This window comes from Camarhynchus parvulus, chromosome 6, assembly GCF_901933205.1.
Source record: "Camarhynchus parvulus chromosome 6, STF_HiC, whole genome shotgun sequence".
Lineage (NCBI taxonomy): Eukaryota > Metazoa > Chordata > Aves > Passeriformes > Thraupidae > Camarhynchus > Camarhynchus parvulus.
The window spans coordinates 1251430-1274018 of NC_044576.1; the positions used below are offsets into that span (position 1 = coordinate 1251430).

The following is a 22589-nucleotide window of genomic DNA, read 5'->3' on the forward strand; positions in this document are numbered from 1 at the left end:
GAATTACCGGCGGGCGCGGCTGACGGAGCGCCGGCTGCGCCCCCGGCCCTCAGCGCCCCTCGCGCTCCCTCACGGCGCGGGCCCCGCCCCTCCCCGGGCCGCGGCGCGAGGAGCCGCGCGCCGCTTCGCGCCTTCAGCCCGCGCGCGCGGGGCCCGCCCCCTCCGCCGCCTCCCATTGGCCGCGCGGGGCGCGCTGGGCGGGGCTGGCGGAGCGCGCGGCAGCGCTGCCGGGGCGCGCGGGACGCGGGGCTCAGGGAACCGAGCCGAGCCGAGCCGAGCCGAGCCGAGCCGAGCGCCGCACGGGAGCTGCCCATGGCCGAGAGGTAGCGGCCGGGCGCGGGGAGCCGCAGCTGGGCGGCGACGGCCGGGAGCGCGGGGGGTTTGAACTTGCGAACCGCTCCCGGCTCCGGGCTCGGAGAGGCGGGACGGGGCTGCGAGGGTCGGCGGGACGGGGCTCCGAGGGTCGGCGGGACGGGGCTCCGAGGGCCGGCGGGACGGGGCTGTGTGGGCCGGCGGGACGGGGCTGTGAGGGCCGGCGGGACGGGGCTCCGAGGGCCGGCGGGACGGGGCTGTGTGGGCCGGCGGGACGGGGCTGTGTGGGCCGGCGGGACGGGGCTGTGTGGGCCGGCGGGACGGGGCTGTGAGGGCCGGCGGGACGGGGCTGTGAGGGCCGGCGGGATGGGGTTCTCAGGGCCGGCGGGACGGGGCTCCGAGAGCTGGCTGGGCAGCACCGGCCTTGCTCAGGAGTGCCGGGGGTAGCCGGTGAGGGGAAGCCGCCGCTGCCGAGGCTGTCACGGCGGGGCCCCGGCGTGGGCTCTGCCCCGGCCGCCCCGCAGCTCCCCCAGGCATCGCTCGGGGTCAGGAGAGCGGCAGGTTTGGCCGCTCAACTCATGGTTTGGCTATTGGAAGCTAAATCTTGAATACCAGTTTTCTAATCAGCTTCAGGTAATGGGTAAAAATCTACTGCTCCCTGTTCGAGGTGTTTGTGTGGCTGTGGGAGTTCACCCCTGCAGGGAGATACAAACTTTCTCCCAAGCACAGGGTGTGTGGTGCAGTTATAATTAGTTTACTGGTGCTTATGGATATGTGGACGCAAAAATGAAAGACTAACTGTAATAAATGGCGAGTTGCTTAATATTTATAGAGATTTCCTACACTCTACCCGTACAGAACTAAAAAAAAACCGAACAAAATATTTATAAAAATTGAATGGGGGTAAAATTTGGTTTATATTTGAAGCTGTCCCTCTTTTTGCATGTAGGTTGGCTGTTTTCAAACAGCACAGTATTCTTTGTGATTAGTTGTTACTTCAGTTTTCAGAAGAAAGTGGCTGACTCGCCTGATGCGATCCTGAGGAATGGGCTGAACAACAGATACCGTGTGCTGGAGGTCAGCGTGATCCAGAGGAATGGAAGTGACCCTGAGAAGCACCTGGCAATTACAGCCTCCCCCTCACTGGAAGATAGAGAGCTGTGCATCCTTAGGAATGGCTGGTAATCCACACAGATGTTTGAAAAGAGAATGAAATACTGGATTATTAACTCAATTTTGTTTGTGTTGTCTGTGAGTTGAGTTTTACAGCCTTAAAAGTGATAGGGGATCCTGAAAGAATCTTTGTTTAATGTAATATTATCAGTGTGGTAGCGTAATGGATATCATCTTGAGAGACCTGATCTCAGGTAATGTGTGTTGAGTGGGCACTGCTACCTTGCAGTTTTGTCGTTGTAAAAATGCCTTTATTCACTCTCAGGATTTCTTTAGGTCAACTCCTTAAAAAAACCCAACCCAGCATTTCAAAGTGTGTTATTTCTGCTGCATTGTGTCTGTCATTTGCAAACACTGATTGTGTGGGTGTGTTCCCTTGCAGGGAGTCTGTCCCGGTGGTTCCAGGGGACATTGTTCATTTGGAAGGGCAGTGCAGCTCTGGCACATGGGTGATCAATGCCCAGAGTGGGTACCTGGTGCTGTACCCAGACCTGCTGCTCTCGGGCACCACCATCTCCAGCAGCATTCGCTGCATGAGGAGGGCAGTGCTGAGTGAACGCTTCAGGGTGAGTGCTCATTCCACACTGCCTGTGAGCTCCTGTTCCCCTGGCCCTGCTGCCTTAGCTCCGTGTGAAATCTGCCTCTTGGAAATGGCATTATTAGCAATTCATAATGTTTACAACACAGAATCATTTGGGGTGGAAACTGCCTCTGGTTGAGCTTCTCTTGTTTTTTTGAGAATTGCACCTGAAATAATGCAGTACTCTTTAATGCAGCTACTGGGCTAAAGAAATGGTCTTTCCACTTATAATTCTGATAATTTTTTTTATAATCTCTTGCTGCATTTTGTATGGATATGAATCCTTTGTGAGGGATATGCTTCTTGCCATCCCTGTGAAAATATAACCACGCTTGGCCAAGTTAAGAGCTTCTGAAAAATGTGGCTAATTCAGTTATTAATTGGTGTGGGCTAACTCTGGAGTCTGAATCCGGCTGCTGGATCTTGGAAAGAGGAGAAGTTTCTTGTGGTAGTATCCTTGCTGATACATGAGAGATATGCTGATAAATAGAGAAGCAACAGCTGCCAGTCTCAGCTGATGAAAACTTCCAGACATGATAAGAATATAAATCCAAATTAATAAGGAAATTTTAATAGAGTGGTAAACAGCCTGGCTGGGAACCTGTGGCTGGAACAAGAAAATTAAGTGCAGGAGATTCAATCCTTTATTAGAGGAGTAAGGAGGATAAAATAATTGCTGGGACATTGCACTGGGGCCTGACTGGGATAGCACCATCCCCCTGTTGTGAGAGCAATCCACTGGTCTGTAACAGATCCATAATACCACAGTGTGTAGGTTCCCAGCTGTTTGGTAGTGACTTGTGTAAGGTCATTTACTACCACTTTCAGTTCTTGTGAGTCTCCAGAGCCCAGCCCTGCTGATGGGTTCTGAGCCATCTTGGTGACACATGGGATGCTTTTGCTGTGAGCTGGTAGCAGACAGGAAACTGCTTCATGCAAGAAATCTGTGTAAGATTGTAAAGGTAAGTATTTGCACTAGGAAATGCCTGCAGGCAGAACTTTCTCAAAATTTATTTTAAGCTGTGCTTTTGTTTCTTGCCTGCCAATCACAAAGGGATTGTATCCTGACATTGTCAGGGTTGGGATAAAGCAATAGGTGAGACCCACTTCAATTCAGGCAGGTTTGACCAGATAATCATTAGTGAGGTGAAAGCTGTCGTGATCTTGTAGCTAAATAAGTGCAGACTGTGATGTGCAGCAAATAAAATCCAGAAATTTGGCAGAGGAGTTGACATGAAATGGGCACAAATCTTCAGGTATGGTGACATCCCTTCTGTTGCAGGGCTCTGAGTCAGGCTCACCCCAAATGCTCGTTGGGACAATTCTTCATGACATCTTCCAGCAATCAATAACCAATGACCTGACACAAGAAAAGGTGCAAGAGCTAGCAAATAAAATTGTGTATGGACAAAAGTACCTCAAAGAAATGTAAGTAGCATTACAGCTGCTTTTTATGTGTGGAAGACAGGGCAGGAACACTTTGAACTAGCAATTTAAGTTGGCCTTTAAAAAAAGCACTGCTATCAGGAGAGTGTTCTGCTAATTGACTTTGCTCAGTGGAAGTTAGGGATCTTTTACTAAGATAATTTTCCATTTGATAGCGTAATTTTATTAGCCTTCCCTGCTGAGCTACTTCTGTATATCTGAACTACTCTTTTGGAGTAACTGTATGTGGCATGGTTGTTTTTTACTTTTAGGCCAAGCAGGTTGCAGTGTTTGGGTCTGTAACATCAGATTTCCAGGCATCTCCCAAAGCTGATTTGAATGAGACAAATAGTTAGTTATGATCCTCAGCAATGAGCCTAGAACCTTGTACTGACCAAGAACTGAATTTCTGTTAATTTCATATCTTTATCAGGTTAAAAGTCTCAGTTGTTAGAAGACCTTTAATTTATTTTCTCAGCAGAGCTAATAGAAATGCTAGGCAATGCTTAGTATTTCCCTCAGAAAGTGGGAAGATGAATGGCTGTTAGTTTTAACATTTTACTGCAGCCTTGATTAAAATGCAATTCTACTCATGTAAATTAAAAATCATTATATATAGACTGTTTTGAATTGTATGTTGGGCAATATAAGTATCTGTTGGCCCCAGATGAGTCAGAAGTTAAAGTTGTAGTGGCAAGATTTATTACTCTTAGTTCTGTTATGAAGATAATATTTTGAATTGTGGCTGCTGAAATGCCTTTATGTCTCTCTGGGCCTCCATGAAACTTAATTTGCAGTTCATTTTTGCATATGTAGGCTACTGTTTATTGGGATTGAAAAATAAGTTGCATAAGTCTGCTGCCTGTGGTCATTTGCACTCCTGTGAACCTTTTTGTGCAAAATCCACTCTGTTGCTGTAGAATAATGACATTATTTCCAGTGGTTGCCAGCACTGAATTGTCTAATGCCACATGATTAGATTCTGTGTCATGTTCTGTCAAAATGCACGTAAGGAGCAGATGAGGATATCCAGACTAAAAGCAAATGGTCTTTTAATTTTTTATTCAACCTTGCATGAATTGTAGGAATAGCCATGTTTAAATGCATGAGTCTGGTACTCCTTTCTTGCAGTCACACTCTTAATTTTGTTTCATCACATCTGCCACACTGATGCTCTCACTTTGCTGTATCTGTTGTTTCAAAGGTTACATCAGAAATGGATGTTCTGGTATAGTGTATCTCTTTTAACAGATGTTCACTTAATAGTTTTATGAATTGAGTTGAACCTCTATGAAATTGTTGTTATCTACACTTTATAGATATTTATAAGGACTTGGCAGTTACTTCCAATGATCTTGTTGCTACTCCAGGCAAACCACTTTAGTACACAGCAGATTTAATACTTTGTTTCCTTCATGTGCATGTATTTTTAAATTTTTTTAGGTATCTCTTAAATATGAAACAAGCACAAATCATGCAAGAAATTGAAGAATATTTGCCATCATTTTTTAAGTGGGCAGAAGACTTCATGCACAATCCAGCGAACCAAAACAAAATGCAACTAAAACTGTAAGAAGCTAGAATTAAATTTTAAACCCTTCTATGCTGTATACTTGTTTAGTTCACTTGAAATTTTTAGAACTCCTTATGCACATCTCTTGGGTGATTTGGAGCTAATTCATGGCCTCACAGGTTGTAGAGCTGCCCTTGTGCTGCATGTTTAGCTGCCTTTGTGAGTACTGGGCAGGACATGAAGCCTCAGGGGGAACTGACTTCAAAATCTTTAAATCCTTGTAAGCAGCATGGTACAAAACAGAGCTTTTAGTGAGAAGAGCAAGGGTATTTGAGCTGCTGACTAAAGTAGGAGTTACTGTTGGTATGAGCAAGACTACAAATCAGAATGTGAAACTATTAATGAAATGGAGTTCTTGACTAATAAAAGATTTCTTTGGTGAAATGGTGATTTTGCTCAAATGCTGCTCAGCTCTTCTTGTCCGTGGCTTCTTGCTGTTAATTTTAACCATAGAGTGTTAAAGTTTCAGTGAAATGGCAGGTCTGAATAAAACCTATGTCCTACTGTCAAGTGTATGACAGAGTGTGGTTATTGGGAAAAGACCAAAAACTATTAAAAACAGTTTAAAGTCTCATTTTAATTTTGAAATTTAGGTGAATAGCAAAACTAACTGAAGTTAGGTTCTGATATGTTGCTTCCTCTGTTAATGGGAAGATTAGTTTGAGTGAGATTGATGCATTTTATTTCTCAAGTTAGTGCCTAAAGGGCACTTGTAATGCAGAACTATTGTATATTTAGTTGCAACACAATTTTAATGTTTAAATATCAATAATAAAGGGAAATTGTCAACTTCTGGCTTAATTTTCTTCCTAGGTCAAATGGTGGCAAACCAGAAGATGTATCTTCTAAGATAGAGGTTGTAGATATCTTGGACATTGAAGAGAATATCTGGTCTCCCAGGTTTGGGCTGAAGGGCAAGATTGATGTTACAGCCAGGGTGAAAATCCATTGCCAGTCTGGAGCACAGTCTCGGGTGATGCCTTTAGAGCTCAAGTCTGGCAAGGAATCCAACTCCATAGAGCACAGAAGTCAGGTACAGACACCAAACATCTCATTTCACTGTCAGTGCTCTGTGTGCTTTTTTGTTAGGTGACCTATTTTGTCTTAGGAGTATGAAACACTTTGTATGTGGTCTAATCTAAATTCATGGATGGCTCATCCTGGCATGCCCAAAGCTCCTGGTATAAAATTAAAGTGAACTTACTAGTAAGAAGTGTACACATTTACCACCTTCAAGCACACTTATGGGTTTTTTCTCCTGAAATGTCTGTTCTTTAGTCTCTTCTTACTACATTCATATATGGGGTTGAAGCAAACTGTTTCAGGAACTAGAGTTACACATATTTCCATATAGCTGGCCTGATTTAGAAAGATGGTAGCCTTGATATAAGGTTTTAAAGATACCTTTTAATTTAATCCTTTGTAAAGTTACTACTTGCAGCTTCTAGAAGACTTGTGATAATAATGACTGTTTAGCCATATAAATTGTGGAAGAACTAAATACAGTTTAGAAAGTGTTTTGGTTTTTATGCTGTGCTGGTTTTGACTGGGGTTAGCAATGGTTATCCTCACAGGAGATAAGTGTGGGCTGTGTTTTGGGTTTGTGCTGAGCACAGGTTGATAACACTGGGATGTTGCTGTTGTGGCTGGGCAGGGCTCACACAGAGCCAAGGCCTTTCCTGGGGGTGATGGGAAGTGAGGGGACACAGCCAGGGCAGGGGACCCGAGGGATCAAAGGGGTGTCCCAGACCATGCAGCTGCTCAGCACGCTCACTGTCTAGGGTGGGGAAAGAAGGAGGAAGGGTGGGGGCACTGCAAGGTTTGGAGTGATGGAGTTTTGCCTTCTCAAGGCACCATTCCACATGATGGGCCCTGCTCTCCTTGGGGGTGGTTGAACACCTGCCCAACCACGGGAAACTGTGAATGAATTCCTTGTTTTGCTTTGCTTGCATGTGTGGCTTTTCTTTTCCATCTTAAACTGCCTTTATCTGAACCCTCAGCAAGGGTGAGGAGGTGAGTGAGCAGCTGTGTGGTACTTGGGGTTAAACCACAGCAGCTATAGTGGAACAATATCTATTGCAGGATGTAAATATGTATTTATGTGTAATGTTTGCAGGTTATTCTGTACACATTGCTGAGTTTAGAGCGGAGGGCGGATCCTGAAGCTGGATTTCTTCTTTATCTAAAAACTGGTACAATGTATCCTGTGTCTGGAGCTCGCATGGACCGGAGAGGTAAAGTTGTTCCCCTTCTCTGGACACCATAATTCTCTTAAATATTACTAAAATCTTTCTTTATAACTGTAAAGTTTACTCTTATGAAAATAGCTGTACTTGGGGATACTTCACTCATTACTAACATTTATGTTAAAAATTCAGTTGTTTTATTAATACAGTGCAAGGACTTTTGAATAATCAGTTCTTAGTTGACTAAAAAGTTGATAGCTAATTACTTTTGAGGTAGAAATTGTTACAAGCAAACCCATCAGCTGAGTTTATCCTTTTCTTGACAGAATTAATGAAGTTGAGAAATCATGTGGCCTTCTACTTAACACACAGTACCTATAAATCTGATGTGGGAAGGCAGAATTCACAGCTTGCTGCTTTGCCTCCTGTGATTGATGACAGTCAAACATGTAAATATTGCTCCCAAATGCACAACTGCTTTCTATACAGCAGGTAAAAAAAAAAAGTCTGACTAATGTTTTTAAATGAGATTGAATAATTGTATCTTTTGATATAATAACTTCATATTTGTGGTTGACAGTTTTATGTTTATTGAAGACTTTTCCACCCCAAAAGAATCTTCTACAGATTTCTCTACAACTTTTATGGTTCAGCTCCTGATCTCACAGAGACTTAATATGTTTGCTCAGGTACACTTTTTGCAAGACAAAATCTGAGATAAGTCTCAACAAAATACTTGATGACAATAACAGATCTGTTTAAAAAGCTATATTCTTGCAGCTCTCTGCTAGAGGCAATCTCTGGGCCTGAGTTCTGGCTGGAGAGCCGCTTTTTCAGCTTCACTCTGTAGAAGATTGTTTCCCTGTAGGGTATGACACAAGTAATACATTAATACTACTCTGCTGATGTGTTATTGCATCTCCTGGTCAACAGAAGTAGTGAGCAAATATTCCATAAAATTTCACACAAAGTTATTGCATTGTTTTAACAACTGTTACAAGTTTTAGTGTCTATGCTGCACAAAACCAACCAGAATTGTATGTGGAAGAGATCAAATGGGGTTTGTTAGAAAAGGAGAGCCTTGGGGGTGGTCTTGTGGAAATAGAATGCCTGATTGTTTTTAAAATTAGTGGGGTCAAAGTGTATGTTGAGGGAGCTTTGTGGGGATACCTGATATGTTTCTGTGAAATCCTGCTTCTTATACTCAGTTGTTGCCACAGCAGGATATAGCTGGAGAGCTATTTGCTTGTGAATAAACTTTTCTTTCTCTGTTTGTGTTTTGAATGCATGATTTGGTATAATGTCTATTGATATTTAGTTTTGAAAAAAATTTACTTGAAATTTGCTTGTGTATTAACTATTAAATCCCCATTGCATAGCTAAATATCAAAATAGTATGTTACAATAAAAGGAGTAAAAGGTAAACTCTCTAAATGTGTATGTTACTATCTTTGAAATGCCTTTATTTGGTCTTTGATTAATTTACTGCCCTTCAAAATCATGGAGATGGTGTGAAGTTACTCATACAAGATTATGCATCTGAACAAAGGATGCAGGTTCTGCTTTATTCAAGTAATGATAAATTAATCTATCTGATATGTTACGGTGGGTATTTGGAGTGTTGTTATGTACAGATGGGCTTGCAGGTGAAAAAGGATGCAGGCTGAGCCTTTCTGTGGCTGGTTCTGTCCCTAGGGCTGTGGAGCAGAAGATGGCCAGTGTGGCCTTTCCTCCTGCTTTGGTGCCTGTCATTGATAGAGAGACCCAGCACCTGAAACCCTCCCACCTGGAGTATTTCAGCCTCTGGTATCTGATGTTAACCCTGGAGCTGCAAAGTGGAGAGCATAAAAAGGGATATAAAAATATATGGATGACACCTTCTTTGGAAAGGTAGGTTTAGTTTCTAAACTCTTGTCAATGATGCTTCCTTCCTTCCTTTTGTTTATTTTTTATTTTGGTTTTGATGGTTGGTTGTGGGTGGTATAGTTTTTTAACTTGTGAGGTTTTATTCTTAATAGTTCTCTTATAGGGAGGATCTTAATATTGAAGTATTTCTTTTTTTGATACCTTCAGAGAGAAGGCTGGAGATTGTGTTGGAAACATGATCAGAGTTGATGAAGTCCATGAAGTTTCTGAGGGACAGTATCTACATTTTTTCCAGCGTAGAAATGGTGCCATATCTGGGACAAACCTGTTGGTTGGTGATCGAGTGGTTGTGAGTGGAGAGGAAAAGGGTTTGCTTGGTTTGGCTACTGGCTATGTTAGAGAAGTCAGTGGAACAAAAGTCTCCTGTTTGTTGGGCAGGTAATAGGATAAAAAGAAAAGTATCTGTTTGCAAACACTCTGGCACTGGCTTGAGGAAAGGTGCTGCTACGTGTTCAAAAAGCTGTGACATGTCCTGACTCTTCCTACTGGGGATGCCTCAGGTTTTAGCTTTTATATTTTTCAGATTCTGTGCTGCTTTAGTGTGTAAGTCTGGGCTTCACATTGGGATGGTGAGCTCTCTGCACAGAGCAGGGAGACAAAACAATTCCTTCTCCAGCTGGGGATCAAGGACAAATGATCCAAATCTCAGCCCAAGAGCACAAACAATGTGGACTGAAGAGAGAAAAACAAGCAGGATGGGACTGCATGGGCTAAAGCTGGAATTGGACAATTAACTCTAATATGCAATAGGACCAAAACTTATAAAAGTGACAGACCCCATAACCAGCTGTCCATTTTGTGACCATTTTGGTTCACCTTGGGTGTAGCCCTGGCTGGGCTCTTGTGCTGCCCAAGGTGCATCCTCCGTTGAGGCCTCCTAATAAATCCCTACTTTATTCTTTAGCTCCATCTAGTCTCTGTTCCAGGCCAGCCTTCACAATGCACCACTGGCTTTGGAGTAGTACCCTTCAGAAATTCTCTTGCCTTGATTGAAACTGTCAGTACCTGCTATATATGCCTATTTACCCAGGTTCTTTGAATAAAAGCACATTATAACTCTATTGACTTACATCTCTAGCATGAATCTATATGGATACAGTAATTACTGTGTTAATAGTAACTTTCATTGTTCAGTCTATATTGTGTTTAAATTGGGCTTATGTTTTATTATGCCTCATTGGGTTCATGCTTTCTTTAGATCAGTTAATAGTGTATTTCAATTAGCTGTTGCTTTACTCTGGGATCTCTGGAAGATATCATTTAACATGTAGTAATAAGTCTTTAATCAACATACAACTGGTAAACAAAATTATTTCATCCATGTTCTTGTCATCCTTCAGGAATTTGTCCAACCTCCCCAAGAATACTGTATTTAGGTTGGATCATGATGAAGGAGATGTTGGTACAGGAGTCCCCTTTAAAAATCTTTCTAAATTGATGAAAGATTGCCCAGTCAGGTATGAAAAATCAACTTAATTTCACACTTTTAATATTTTCAGATGAAGTTTTTTAACTGGTAACTCTTATTTGAACTCAGTTTTGTCCTGTTTTTCTCCACAGTGAAAGGCTCCGCAACTTGATCATTGACTTCCAGAAACCATGTTTTATTCAGCACTTGAGCTCTGTCCTTCCTCCTGAAGCAAAGGAAACTGTTGCAAATATTTTAAAAGGTACAAAATTACTTTCCCCAAAGTGCTCTGCTTAGTAGTATGTCTCTACAGCCAAAGTATTTATCAGGCTATAAATATAAGGAGTTTTTCCTACTTTAGGGTCCTGTGATAGTTCTCAGCTCAAAAATTAAAACCAAGTTCTTACCTTGCATGTCTTCCAGCTAGCTGAAGACTCATTTAATCACAGGAAGACCTGATCAGATCCTGTTCACAACTTTATTTTACTTTTGCTGGAGGCTGCAGTGTGCAGTTGCAGACAGAGGGCCATGTGATTCCCTCTGTAACCTTTACAGGAGGAAGGGACAGAGACACCTCTTGGGATGAAGGGATGTTGTATTGCACTAGATAGTTTATTTAGTTGTTGTTTTGCACAGGGGGAGAGGAAGGAGATGGGCTTTGGTGGAAACATTCACTTGTATAATCAATCACTCTTGCTAACTTGTTGACAAGTGTCAGCATAGTGTCATGCTTTGTGGCATTTATTTAAAAACAAAACTTGTTTAGGTATGAGGCAGCATCTTGTATTTGGTAGAAATATTTCCTTGTGCTCTGACACAGTTGCCTCTGAAAACATAAATTTAACTGAGTTGTCTTAGAGTAAACTGAATTTTTTATAAAAACTCAGTTTGAAGTCTTACTTTGCTTGAGCTTTGCTTAGTCCAAATAGCTGAAATGTGCTGCTTGTTTGCATCAGGCTGGGGCAAACCAGCTCTGCTGTGATGTTTGTTCTAAACAACATGCTGCTGCATGTGCAGCCCATCAGCCCTTGCTGTGAGCTGTGTGTTTGATGTGAAAGTGGTATGATCAAACACAAATGCCCAGACACAATATGTGGAGGTGGTCAATTAAGATATTAGAAAAAAAAAAGTCACAAAAGGTCTAAAAATAAAAATGTCTTCAGTGACTTATTTCTAGGACCATAGTGCAGACCTTTTACTACTTATCTTGTGTATTATGTTTAATGTCATATCTTCATTAAAACCTACAGACTTTGCTCAGTTCTTACCTCTATTAAGGGCTTTAGTGAAAGAGGAAATTACAATTTTGTTGTGACTTTAGTAATTATTACAGTTTTGATGAAGTGTAGTAATTTAATTTTGCTTTTCCTTCTGAAAGGTCTAAATAAGCCTCAGAAACAGGCAATGAAACAAGTGCTACTTTCAAAAGACTACACACTTATTGTGGGTATGCCTGGAACAGGAAAAACAACTACAATATGTGCTCTGGTAAGATCATGTACCTTGGAGTTTAATTTTTTTGGTGAGATTTAGAGGATAGAATTAAACCAGCTGTGTGGTGTCATGATTTAATCTGACAGTATCTGTATAGTTTCAAGGAAGGAAACACACTTCTTTTTGCTTAACCTATATTTGGTAGAACTAAAATTGGATTTTGTGGAGTAGGATGGTCAATTGCTTGTGTAGGAATGTATGTGGGAGGGAGGAGATTGAAGTGTGATATTTAATCATTTCTGTGATGCTTTAGTGTTAAAATTCTTTGGCTCCAGATATCAGCAAGTCTTCAAATCCTGAGTTATAGCTCAAAAGAGGAAGTAGCCAGCAGTACTGGCTTGAGCAGCCACTGTGGATTGTATGAACCTGTGGGGCTGCATCCATGTGCAGTCTGCTCCTGTCTCCTCTAGCTGGTGCTTCTCTTTTGCCCAGGAGAGAACTGTAGGAGCATACTGCATTCAGGCTGAGTGAGCTTTTCATGAAAGAGCAGTGCTACCTTGCTTCCATTTGTCATCAGCTCATGCAAGGAGGAGGCTGGAGAGCTGCTGCTATTGCCCTGAACCTCCAGTGGCTGCATTGCCAAGGAGAGCAGTGCTGTGGGAACAGCCTGCATGGCTGCTATCTTCACATCAGCCCATTGCCTGAACCTCCAGTGGCTGCAGTGCCATGGGAGCAGTGCTGTGGGAACAGGCTGCATGGCTGCTGCTATCTTCACATCAGCCCATTGCCTGAACCTCCAGTGGCTGCATGCCAAGGAGAGCAGTGCTGTGGGAACAGGCTGCATGGCTGCTTCTTACACTGGGGATCTTGGAGTGCAGTTCCTTGGGAGTGCACATCCAGGTTTTGGTTCTGTGTGAGCAGCCTTGTGAGCCTGCTGGCCATGGGAACCCTCAGGACTGCTGCCCACATTGGCAGTGGCCAGGGAGACTGATTCAGACCAGGTCATGTTTATTATTGGCTCCCTCCAAAACCCCTTGTGTTTTTCACCTTAGCAAACCTGGGATTGTTGATTCTTGTAGATGAATCCTTTTCTGCTTCTCCTTAACAGTTTCTCCTTTTCTTTCCCTTTTGCTACTCGTTAGGTGAGAATTCTTTCTGCTTGTGGCTTTAGTGTCCTTCTGACCAGTTTTACACACACAGCTGTGGACAATGTCCTGCTGAAGTTGGCCAAATTCAAAGTTGGTTTCTTGCGCTTGGGGCGAGCTCAGAAGGTTCACCCAGATATTCAGAAATATACAGAAGAAGAAATCTGCAGGTCCAGATCAATTAAGTCTGTAACAGATTTGGAAGAGGTCTATAATAGTCAGGTGAGAAAAATGGTTTTTTTGCTAGCCCTTCAAATTATTAAAGATAATTACATTAGTATTTTGTTTGGATGCTGCAGAGAAGGAACCCATCCCAAGGGTGTGTACTGTTGTAAGAAATCTGAGCTGAAAGAGATACTCAACCTCTGCATTGTTTCAATTTCTTTGTAGCCAGTAATGACCTACATTAAGTCTGCAAGTTGAGAAGCTTTGTTTATGTCCACTCAAAGTAACTCATCATTGTAAGTAATAAGCCCCAAAGACTCCAGTGGTTTTATCTGACTGAGGTTTTGTGATGGGCTGCTGCAGCCTCCTTTACATTATTTACATTTTGCTGCTGTTTGTCCTTTCTCCCTCCCACTGGTGCTCCTTGTGCCATCAGTACAATCAGCAGATGGGGGAGAGGAAGTGGAATGCTGTGGAGCTGACCTGGCCAAAGCCTTATTTCTGATTGAGATATTAGTGCTGTCTGTGTGAATGTTAATGCAAGCCATAATGGCAGCTGGGTCATACAAGTCAGTGGCAGCTTTAAATTAAACCCACTGAAAGAATAAAGTTTGATGGGAGTTGGAGTGCATGCCAACTTCACAAAAGCTGCCATTTTTTATTGATAAGTATTGCTGGGGAATGACTGAAGTCATAAGGGGAATGACTTGGCATTTCTTATTTTGGTCATTTTGGATCGCAGTGGAAGCACAGCATTGAGGAGAACTGTGCTGCTGTTGTTGTTTTATCTTTTCTTCAGTATTGAAAAAAACCCCACACCACCTGATTTTTCACTTAGTCATTTCGGCACACTCCATGAATTGTCCATGAATAGAACCTGGCATCACTCTGAACACATGACAGGAACAAGTTGTATGCTACAGTCTGCTCTAAAGCTGGTTTTGTTTGTCACTTGCAATTGATACAAGAATATGTCAGACCAATATATATCTAAGTGATGTTGGTCTGATTTCAAGGATAAATAATTTTATTTCTGTGATTTTTACAGTTTAGTTCAGTTTAATGGGAAATATTTTTTTCTTTTAATATGGAGAATATAGTGCTAAAGGATATAAAATGTACTTTATCCTTGAAGTGTGTCTCAATTTTCAGCCAGTGGTAGCAACATCTTGCATGGGAGTAAATCACCCCATCTTTGCTCAGAAGCAATTTGACTTCTGTATTGTTGATGAAGCTTCCCAAATCAGCCAGCTCGTCTGCCTGGGCCCACTGTTCTGCTCCAAAAGGTTTGTGCTGGTGGGGGATCATCAGCAGCTGCCTCCACTTGTGCTGAATGCAGAAGCAAGGTAAGATAAAATGCTGCTGGGCAATTCCTAGTCACAGATTCTGGGAAGGCTCTTTCAGTGTTCTGGTTGACACATTTTGATTTTTGTCTTTGTGTTGTAACAGAGATCTTGGCATGAGTGAAAGCTTATTTAAAAGGCTGGAACAAAACCAAAATGCTGTTGTCCAATTAACTGTGCAATACAGAATGAATAGGTACTTTCAACATTTATTTATTAAGATGTGTTCTTGATGTGGGATTGAAATGGTGAGATTTTTATGCCTTTTCTTGTTTTTTAAATCTTTAGTAAGATTATGTCATTGAGTAACATGCTGGTATATGAAGGTAAGCTGGAATGTGGCTCAGAGAAGGTGTCAAATGCCACTGTTAACTTGCCCAACCTAAAGAAATTGAAACTGGACCTTGGGGATGCTTCAAAGTCATGGCTGAAAGAAGTCCTTGATCCAGACACACCTGTGTGTTTTCTGAACACAGAGAAGGTAAAGTTCATTATGCTCTTTCAGCATGTAAAACTTCATTCAGGGTAGGTAGGGTGAAACAGGGAACTTCAGAAAGTGTTTTTCCAGCATCATGTGAAGTGTGCAGCACACAAAAACATCCTTGGCACTGTTGGCAGAGCTGGGCAGGGTGGTACAGCTGCTGCTGGAAACATCACATCTGAGAACAGCTGAAAACTTGAATTTAGATACTACTTCAGAAAATATTGAATGGACTTTAAACTCAGTTCTTCCTATTCAAAGTGTGCAGCCATTCTGGGTGTCCTTGCCAGCAGGGAATGGCCTTGTTTCCATCGACTGAGGGTGAGTGTGGCAAAGCTGTGAGCCAGTGGCAGCAAAACTGCAATTCTCCATGGAGTTATGCAGACATTCTACACATTGAAATGTAGGGGATGGATAAATTGGTTTAGGTCCTTTCATGGAGACCCAGAATTCTGCTGGGAAAGTAAAATTCTAGTGCAGATAAAAATTCTGCAAAGAAACTGACTTGCAGGAAGAATGAGGAAGAGTTTAAATGCGCTGGGAAAAAGATGAATAAATTAATACCTGTTTGTGGTCTCCAGTACTTGTCACTGTAGTTGGTGATTGCATTATGAGTCTTTCTTCCTCCTTAACAGGTTATGTGTTGATTCCTATTAATACTGTGTTTTGCCAATAATATAATATAATTTTTATATAATTATCAACTTTATGATCTTTTATGCTGTGGTCAGAACTCACCACTGTTTCTATGCTCTCTGACATTGTACAGGATTCATGGTTTTTTTCCAACAGTTCTGGTAGAATCTCTTCAATGAGCTAAAAACAAGCAGTGTTTACTTTGATGGCTTAGAGAAATTTCTAAAAATGTCTAAACTAAACAGAGACATTTCCCAGGAATGCCTCGACAGCTGCAGTTCCTTTCCCAGCAAGGCAGACAGTTGGTCCCAGGGAAGAGGCCTGTTAATGGGAATCTGGCTGAACCACTCTTTATCTAGTAATCATAGCAAAATTGCTAATGAAAAAGTAGAGTTTCTGTATCATTTTTTTTCCCTAGAAAACCCATCTCAAGTGTAAGACAGCTGTCCTCTTCATAGAGCCAGGAGGAAAGTTTTTATTTCCAAAATATTCTAGATTTGTTGAGACATGAGGTGATAATGCCATTTCTCCTTTTGGACTTCCTGTCAGAACTCCATGTATTGGGGCAGTCATGAAGGGAGAAATGAAAAAAACCCCACTGAACATGACAACAAACAAGTTTTTATTTCCTTTGACTTCATAGTAGGTTTTTCCCCCCTGTATTGTTTATAGTGTAACCAAGAAATGCTTATGAAGAAGTAGACTTGAGGGGGAGGGATACAAACAGAGAGAGAAGGAAGAGGAAAAAACACCATGACACCACCAGAAAGCTTACATTTATTATGCTGGCTTTAAAAAAAAAAGAAGAAAAAGCCTCTATTGTTTTCTGCTTAACAATGCAACACGTTTGTGACAGCAATGGGAAATCTGTTTATTTCTATTCTGCCAACCCCTGTGTCAGTCTGCACTTCTCTGACAGCTTGGGGCTGGTGGTTTAAAAATGATATCCTTGATTTAGGGCAAGTCTCCTGAGAATTTCTAGGCCCAAGTTGTTTTTGTTGGTGGTTCTGCTGGTGTCCTATGGGAACAGGAGGAATACAAATGTAAGCACGTTACCATAAGCATGACACAGCTTTTAGAACTTCTTTCCTGAAATTATTTTTGTGTAGTTTTTAGCTACACTAATGCCAGCGTGGTCAGAAATTAACTGTGCAGTTAAGCTGTGCCCTTCTGCTTGAAGAGAACTTGAGCACATGGGGTTTGGAGGCTTCCAAACACACTTTTCATTGCTATTGGTGCTACTTCAACTTTAGAGAAGACAGGAGTCAAGCAAAGAGAAAAAATGACCAAACTGTGACACTACAGTGACAGGAGTTTACATCCTGAGCTTGTTGGCCTCATTTATATATGTTGTAGAGAATGGGATGTAATAGTTAAGAAATGGTAAATCCAGTGAATGCTTTATTTAAAGGTTGGGAGTTTATACTACAATTTATATTACCATTTTGGATAGTTCCTGTTGTGGCTGTAAACATAGGCTTTCAAACATTTGAAAAAATGATCCTTTCTGCCATGGAATGAAGAAAATTCACTGTAAATAATGCTGTATGGAGAGTGTTGAAGCAAAAGTCCCATGTAAAATATAATTTACTCTCTTGCCTTATCAGCAGGGAAATGTCCATTTTTGGGTTTTTTGATTTGTGATGTGTAATGCTTGACTGTAAAGTCAGAGGATTAAGTCTGGCAGTTTCTTAAGGTGCCAAGCTAGTGCTAGAAACTCATTTTGAGGATTGTTACAATTTGTGTTGCAAATGCAGTATTCTGGAGTTAATTCACAGTACAGGCTCTTCTGTTTACTACAATTTAGCATTTAACTTTATTTCTTTAATTAATACCATCAGTATAAATCCACATACCACTCAGTGAGTTAGGGACAGAACACAGTACCCCATTACAGACAGCAAAAGTCATTGTTTTCTGTTTGTATTTTTGAAGGTCCCAGCACCAGAACATGCAGAGAAAGGTGGCATAAGCAATGTGACAGAAGCTAAAATAGTGCTTTTCCTCACATCCTTATTTATTAAGGTATCTTTTACTTTATTACCTGGTTTGGAGGGAGGCCTTTAATATTTTTACATTGCTTTAGTAGCAGTGACTGTATGTGTTGGGTAGCTCTCTTGGGGATAATCTTAAGGATAAATTTAAGGATAAATTGAAGATTGGCTTCATGTCAGTGTAGTGGGGAGCCTGAGGTCTGCATTCCCTTCCCTGTCCTTGCCTGCTTGGATCTGAGATGCAAAAAACAAAAGCTGGATGCCAAATTCTTTTGAGAGATGAGGGAGGGGAGAGGATTTGCTTTTGTTCCTTCTTTCATGCAGAAATACAGAGCAGGAGCTCTGAGTGTTCACCTCACAGTCTAAAGATGAAAGAAGAATGAGGATTTCAAGGATATCTGTCTTTGTGCCAAGTTAAGACAAAGCTTGGGAGCTTGCAGTAACAGATGTTTTCTATCTCCTTTAGTTAATATTTGTTACACCTACAGTTCCATTAGTTTAGATACAATATCTTGCAGCACTGTTTTAAAAAAAATTAATTAGAAGAATCTTTCTGACCATACTGAGTTTGCCAAGCCAACTGCAGTGACAGATTATTTTCTCTGGTTTCTTCTTCATTCAGGCTGGCTGTAAGCCCTCAGACATTGGCATCATATCACCCTACAGACATCAGTTAAAAACAATCACTGACTTGATGGCAAAATGGAAGGAGAACAGAGTGGAAGTGAACACGGTTGACAAATACCAAGGAAGAGACAAAAGTATCATAATTGTGTCCTTTGTCAGGAACAGCATTGATGAAAATGTAAGTTGGTCATTTTAACTTTGTTCCTGTTGGGATCTCTGCTGGTCACAGTGACCCCAAGAAAAGTTGGAAAGTCACTTTTCCCAGCCCGGTGCTTGAAGAAAGAGTCAGAGCTCTTCATTTCTGGGTCTCAAGGCTGTTTATTTTATCTTATCTATAAAATTCTTTCTCTGGCCTGCCGAGGTCTGCTCAGCAAGACAGTCCAGGCACTCTGCCTGCCCCAGGGTGTTGTTATCTTTTTATACTAAAAACTACGTGTACAATATTTACAATTCCTTTCCAATACCTATCACCTATGTTGGACAGTGAGCTTCTACTCTAAACCAATCCAAAAGTGCCAACATCCCAGCAGAACATGGACGCCAAGAAGAAGAAGAAGGAGAAAGGCTGGACACACCCAGATTCCTCCATCTTGCCCCCCTGAATCCCCATTCTAAAAATCCCAAAATCTACTTTTTCACCTTGTGATAAATTCACTATCATTCTACTTAATTTGTCATGGCTTGCAGATCTTCATCTAAGGTTGGTAACTTGCTCCACGGGTCATAATCAAAACCACAGGGGTCTTGGGCTCTGTGCCAGGGTCTCTGAGACCCCTGGCAGGGGTCTTGGCTGCTCAGGACAGCCAGAGGGATGTCCTAGGTCCTGACATGTTCCAGTCAATTTCAGTAGTTTAGATGCATTTTGAAGATGAGTGGTTTATGTCCATAAGTTTTTCCTACTTATGGTTTAAGTAGGAAAAACAAAAGCAAGTGACATTTCCTTTCCAGCTTGGCTCCCTGCTGAAGGACTGGCGCCGCCTGAATGTTGCCATCACCAGAGCCAAGCACAAGCTGGTCATGGTGGGCTGTGTTCCCTCCCTGTGCTGCTATCCTCCCCTGGAGAAGCTCCTCTGCCACTTGCAGTCCCAGGCAATGATATCCTTTTTCTCCATGCTGCTTTGGGAGAGGGGAAAGCTGGGATTGGCTCAGTGAGATTTGAGGTGAGAATGGGAAGATCTTTGATTATTTAGGTTATACTTTTAACAGTGATTGGCAGCACAGCACAAACTGTGCTGATTAGATTTGCCAGAAGCGCGCTTGAGATCAAGCTAGTGGATGGGTTTAGAACCTTCTCTGTCTTCAACAGCAGAAAAAGTCAATGCTGACTTGCAAGTCAACTTGGCCATAATTTTTTTGATTTTGAGGCCTGAATTTTTAATTTTTAATGCTTTTGCATTTTTTCCTGTGATCATTTCGAGTTTCTTGGCATCTTAACATCAGTGTGATTTCTTTCTTCCGCTCAACACATCTGCTTCATAAATAATCTTGGTGGAAAGGAAAACAGTGTCACTTTCAGATGACTTGGTAATTTTTTCTTTCTCTCTGGCATTGTACTGAATAAGCTTTAGATATTGCTGTTTCCATCTCCTGTTTAAACAGGAAAGAACCTTGTTAGCTGCTTTCTTTGCAAATAGCCATGCATATTCAAACAGGTTTTGTGAAAGCCAAGTGTTGTTAAAATGCTTTCCTTAACTTGCTACATCTTGAATCTTCCAGTCGGGGCTCATGAAAGTATCCACAAGTGTAACATCTTATGAGTGGGAAGATGGAAAGTTTTACAGGACTTTGTATCTTCTTTTCTGCTGCTGTTTAATGTAAATAGCTGGGATTTGGGGTGTCAATGCTGATGTGCACTCTTCAGTCTGGAGGCAGCCGAAACAGGAAGCATTCAATTATTTGGAAGTTTCCTCTCAGCAGAATAACAGACATTTCTTGAAAAAGCTGAGGGTTACAGAACTAAAGCACCCAGCTTACTTGTGACAAACCAGAAATATGAAGCACTCTGTTCCTTCCTGCTGGATATTGCTATATTCTCTTACCTTGATGAGCAGTTACCTGCAGAAGTGACTGGGGAAGCACTTGAAGAGGAAGGGAGTGTAAACCAGTGTTGTAGTGAGTCAGTTTTCTGGGCTCAATTGGGTTTTAAAAACTTGAAAATGTAGTTTACATACAATAATTCCATTTGTTAGAATTACTAATTAAGGTGCTGTGTTGTGCTGTTTGGAAAAAAAAATAGAAAAAACTTCTTCCTCTTCTTCAAAATCTCACATTGTCCTTTGAAGTCTACTCCTGCTTTTAAAAATGCTGAAGTCTTTTATATTTATATACATAATGTAATTAATCTCTCATATGAAGATCCCTTGATGACATTGCTAATCTCTTGATTTTGCATACCTCAGGGGGAAATGTGATGCTGATTCACTTAATCCCCTGCTATTAACTTATGTGTTCAGCAGATCAATCTGAAGTGAAATGCTTCATATTAGAACTCTTGTTTTCAGTTTATCTGATCCGTAGTCTTCAAAACAAAAAGGAAACAAAACTAGACATGCAGCTCGCTAAGAAACTTATGTGCTCAGGTTGTATTTTTTTAAAGGTGATGGCATATAAACAACAGAAAGCACCTTTTACTTGAGAGATCTCTGTTAGTTTCTTTATGCTACCTCATATTCTACACCAGAGAGGCTGAGAAGTTTCTTTCCAAGGCTGCTGGTGGAAACATCAATTTTTTTGATTCTTCAGAATCATTAGCATTTGTTTTCTCTTGGATCAATGTCAAGTAGCTGTGTGCATACAGTTGCAGACAAACTTGTTCAATGTGGGCATTTTCACTCTTTTAAACTCCTCCCTAACTTTTTGTAATGTTTGAACTAATTAAAGTTTGCTGTTGGTTTCATTAAAGTTGTTTATGCTTTGTTAACACTTTGCTTTTACAAGGCAAGTATTTAGAACGATACAACAATAATTTGAAAAGTTGACAGGATCTCCTCCTTTTTCAGGTGAGAATACATGCTTCAACTGTGCCTGTGCTCTGGGTCTTTCAAAAGATGAAAAAAATAGTGTAAAATATGCTCTTTATTATAGTAGTGACATCAGAGTGCTTTTTTAGACAATATTATCTTTCTCTTGTAGAAAGCTCTTAAGATTTCATTAATCTGTTTTCTTACACTAAGCAATGCTTATCTAGGAGATGGTTTGCATGCTATTAAAAATTTAATATATAAATTAAGGGTATTGTCATCCCATCATGAAGTTGCATGAGAAACAAACAGAAGAACGTTTCCTTATCCACTTACAAAATGCATCCTTCCTTGTCATGTGGTAAAAATTAGACTGAGCAGCAAATGCTGAGCCTACAGATGAAACCAAATTTTGCTCTGGTAGTCTCAAACAAAATTGAGATGTGGATCTCTAAAACACTCTGTGTTTCAATGAATATACAGCAGGTGAGTATCTTCTAGCAGTAAAGGGTCACTTTTTCTGTGTGCTGCCTTTGAAACAGCTTCCTCATGCAGAGGCAGCCTTTGGTGCTGCTGGAAAAGATGCAGATGCATGCCTGCTGGGTTCTGTGTTGCTGGGATTCCCAGAAATGAATAAAAAAGGAAGTAAAGGAAGTTGTTTTATGCCAGACTAGCAGGATCAGAGTGTGACTATTTCAGAATTGTTTAATATTTAAATATATATGTTCCTTTTTCCTTATAAGGGGTAGGAAGGGTGGCTCTAAGAAATGTCTCTGTCACCATGGGCTGTGGTCTGTCCCTTGTCCTTTGGTCCTTCCTTGCAGGCCCAGGCAGTGACACCCTCTGTGCTGTTTAGTGCAATCCTGGGCAAGGATTTTAATTTTCCTGGGCAAGGAAAATAACACTTTTTTAATTTTACAGGTTGCTGGTTAGCCTTGCCCAAAAAGGTGAGAGGAAAGAATAATTATTAAGCAACGCATATTGTAGTGCTTAGGGTACAGTAAGTACCAGCTGAGATCCCATCCTGCTGTGACAAACCTGCTTGATGATAAACAGCTCCCTGAGTTTTGGCTCTTTTCCAGCCAGATTCACATTCCTGGGCTTTTTAAAATTAAACCCCAAACACTTACATGTTTTTATTAAATACTGGTTTTGGTTCCCCAGCACATTACCTTTGAAGGTACTAAACTCACAGATTTTTCTAGAAGAATATTGTTTATT

General features: G+C 41.4%; 1 protein-coding gene across 1 annotated transcript; it reads left to right on the top strand.

The window, feature by feature from the left end:
- Window positions 1–211: 211 nt before the first annotated feature.
- On the top strand, window positions 212–21309 carry DNA2 (DNA replication helicase/nuclease 2). Its single transcript, XM_030951012.1, has 21 exons — window positions 212–323; window positions 1314–1493; window positions 1868–2051; window positions 3348–3493; window positions 4934–5059; window positions 5877–6096; window positions 7180–7297; window positions 7576–7741; window positions 8945–9139; window positions 9323–9553; window positions 10516–10632; window positions 10736–10845; window positions 11962–12071; window positions 13160–13384; window positions 14480–14673; window positions 14777–14866; window positions 14959–15151; window positions 17723–17812; window positions 18404–18586; window positions 19357–19503; window positions 20109–21309. The coding sequence occupies exons 1-21, from the start codon at window positions 313–315 to the stop codon at window positions 20163–20165; spliced, it is 3093 nt and encodes a 1030-aa protein (XP_030806872.1). The 5' UTR covers window positions 212–312; the 3' UTR covers window positions 20166–21309.
- The last annotated feature ends 1280 nt before the right edge of the window (window positions 21310–22589 follow it).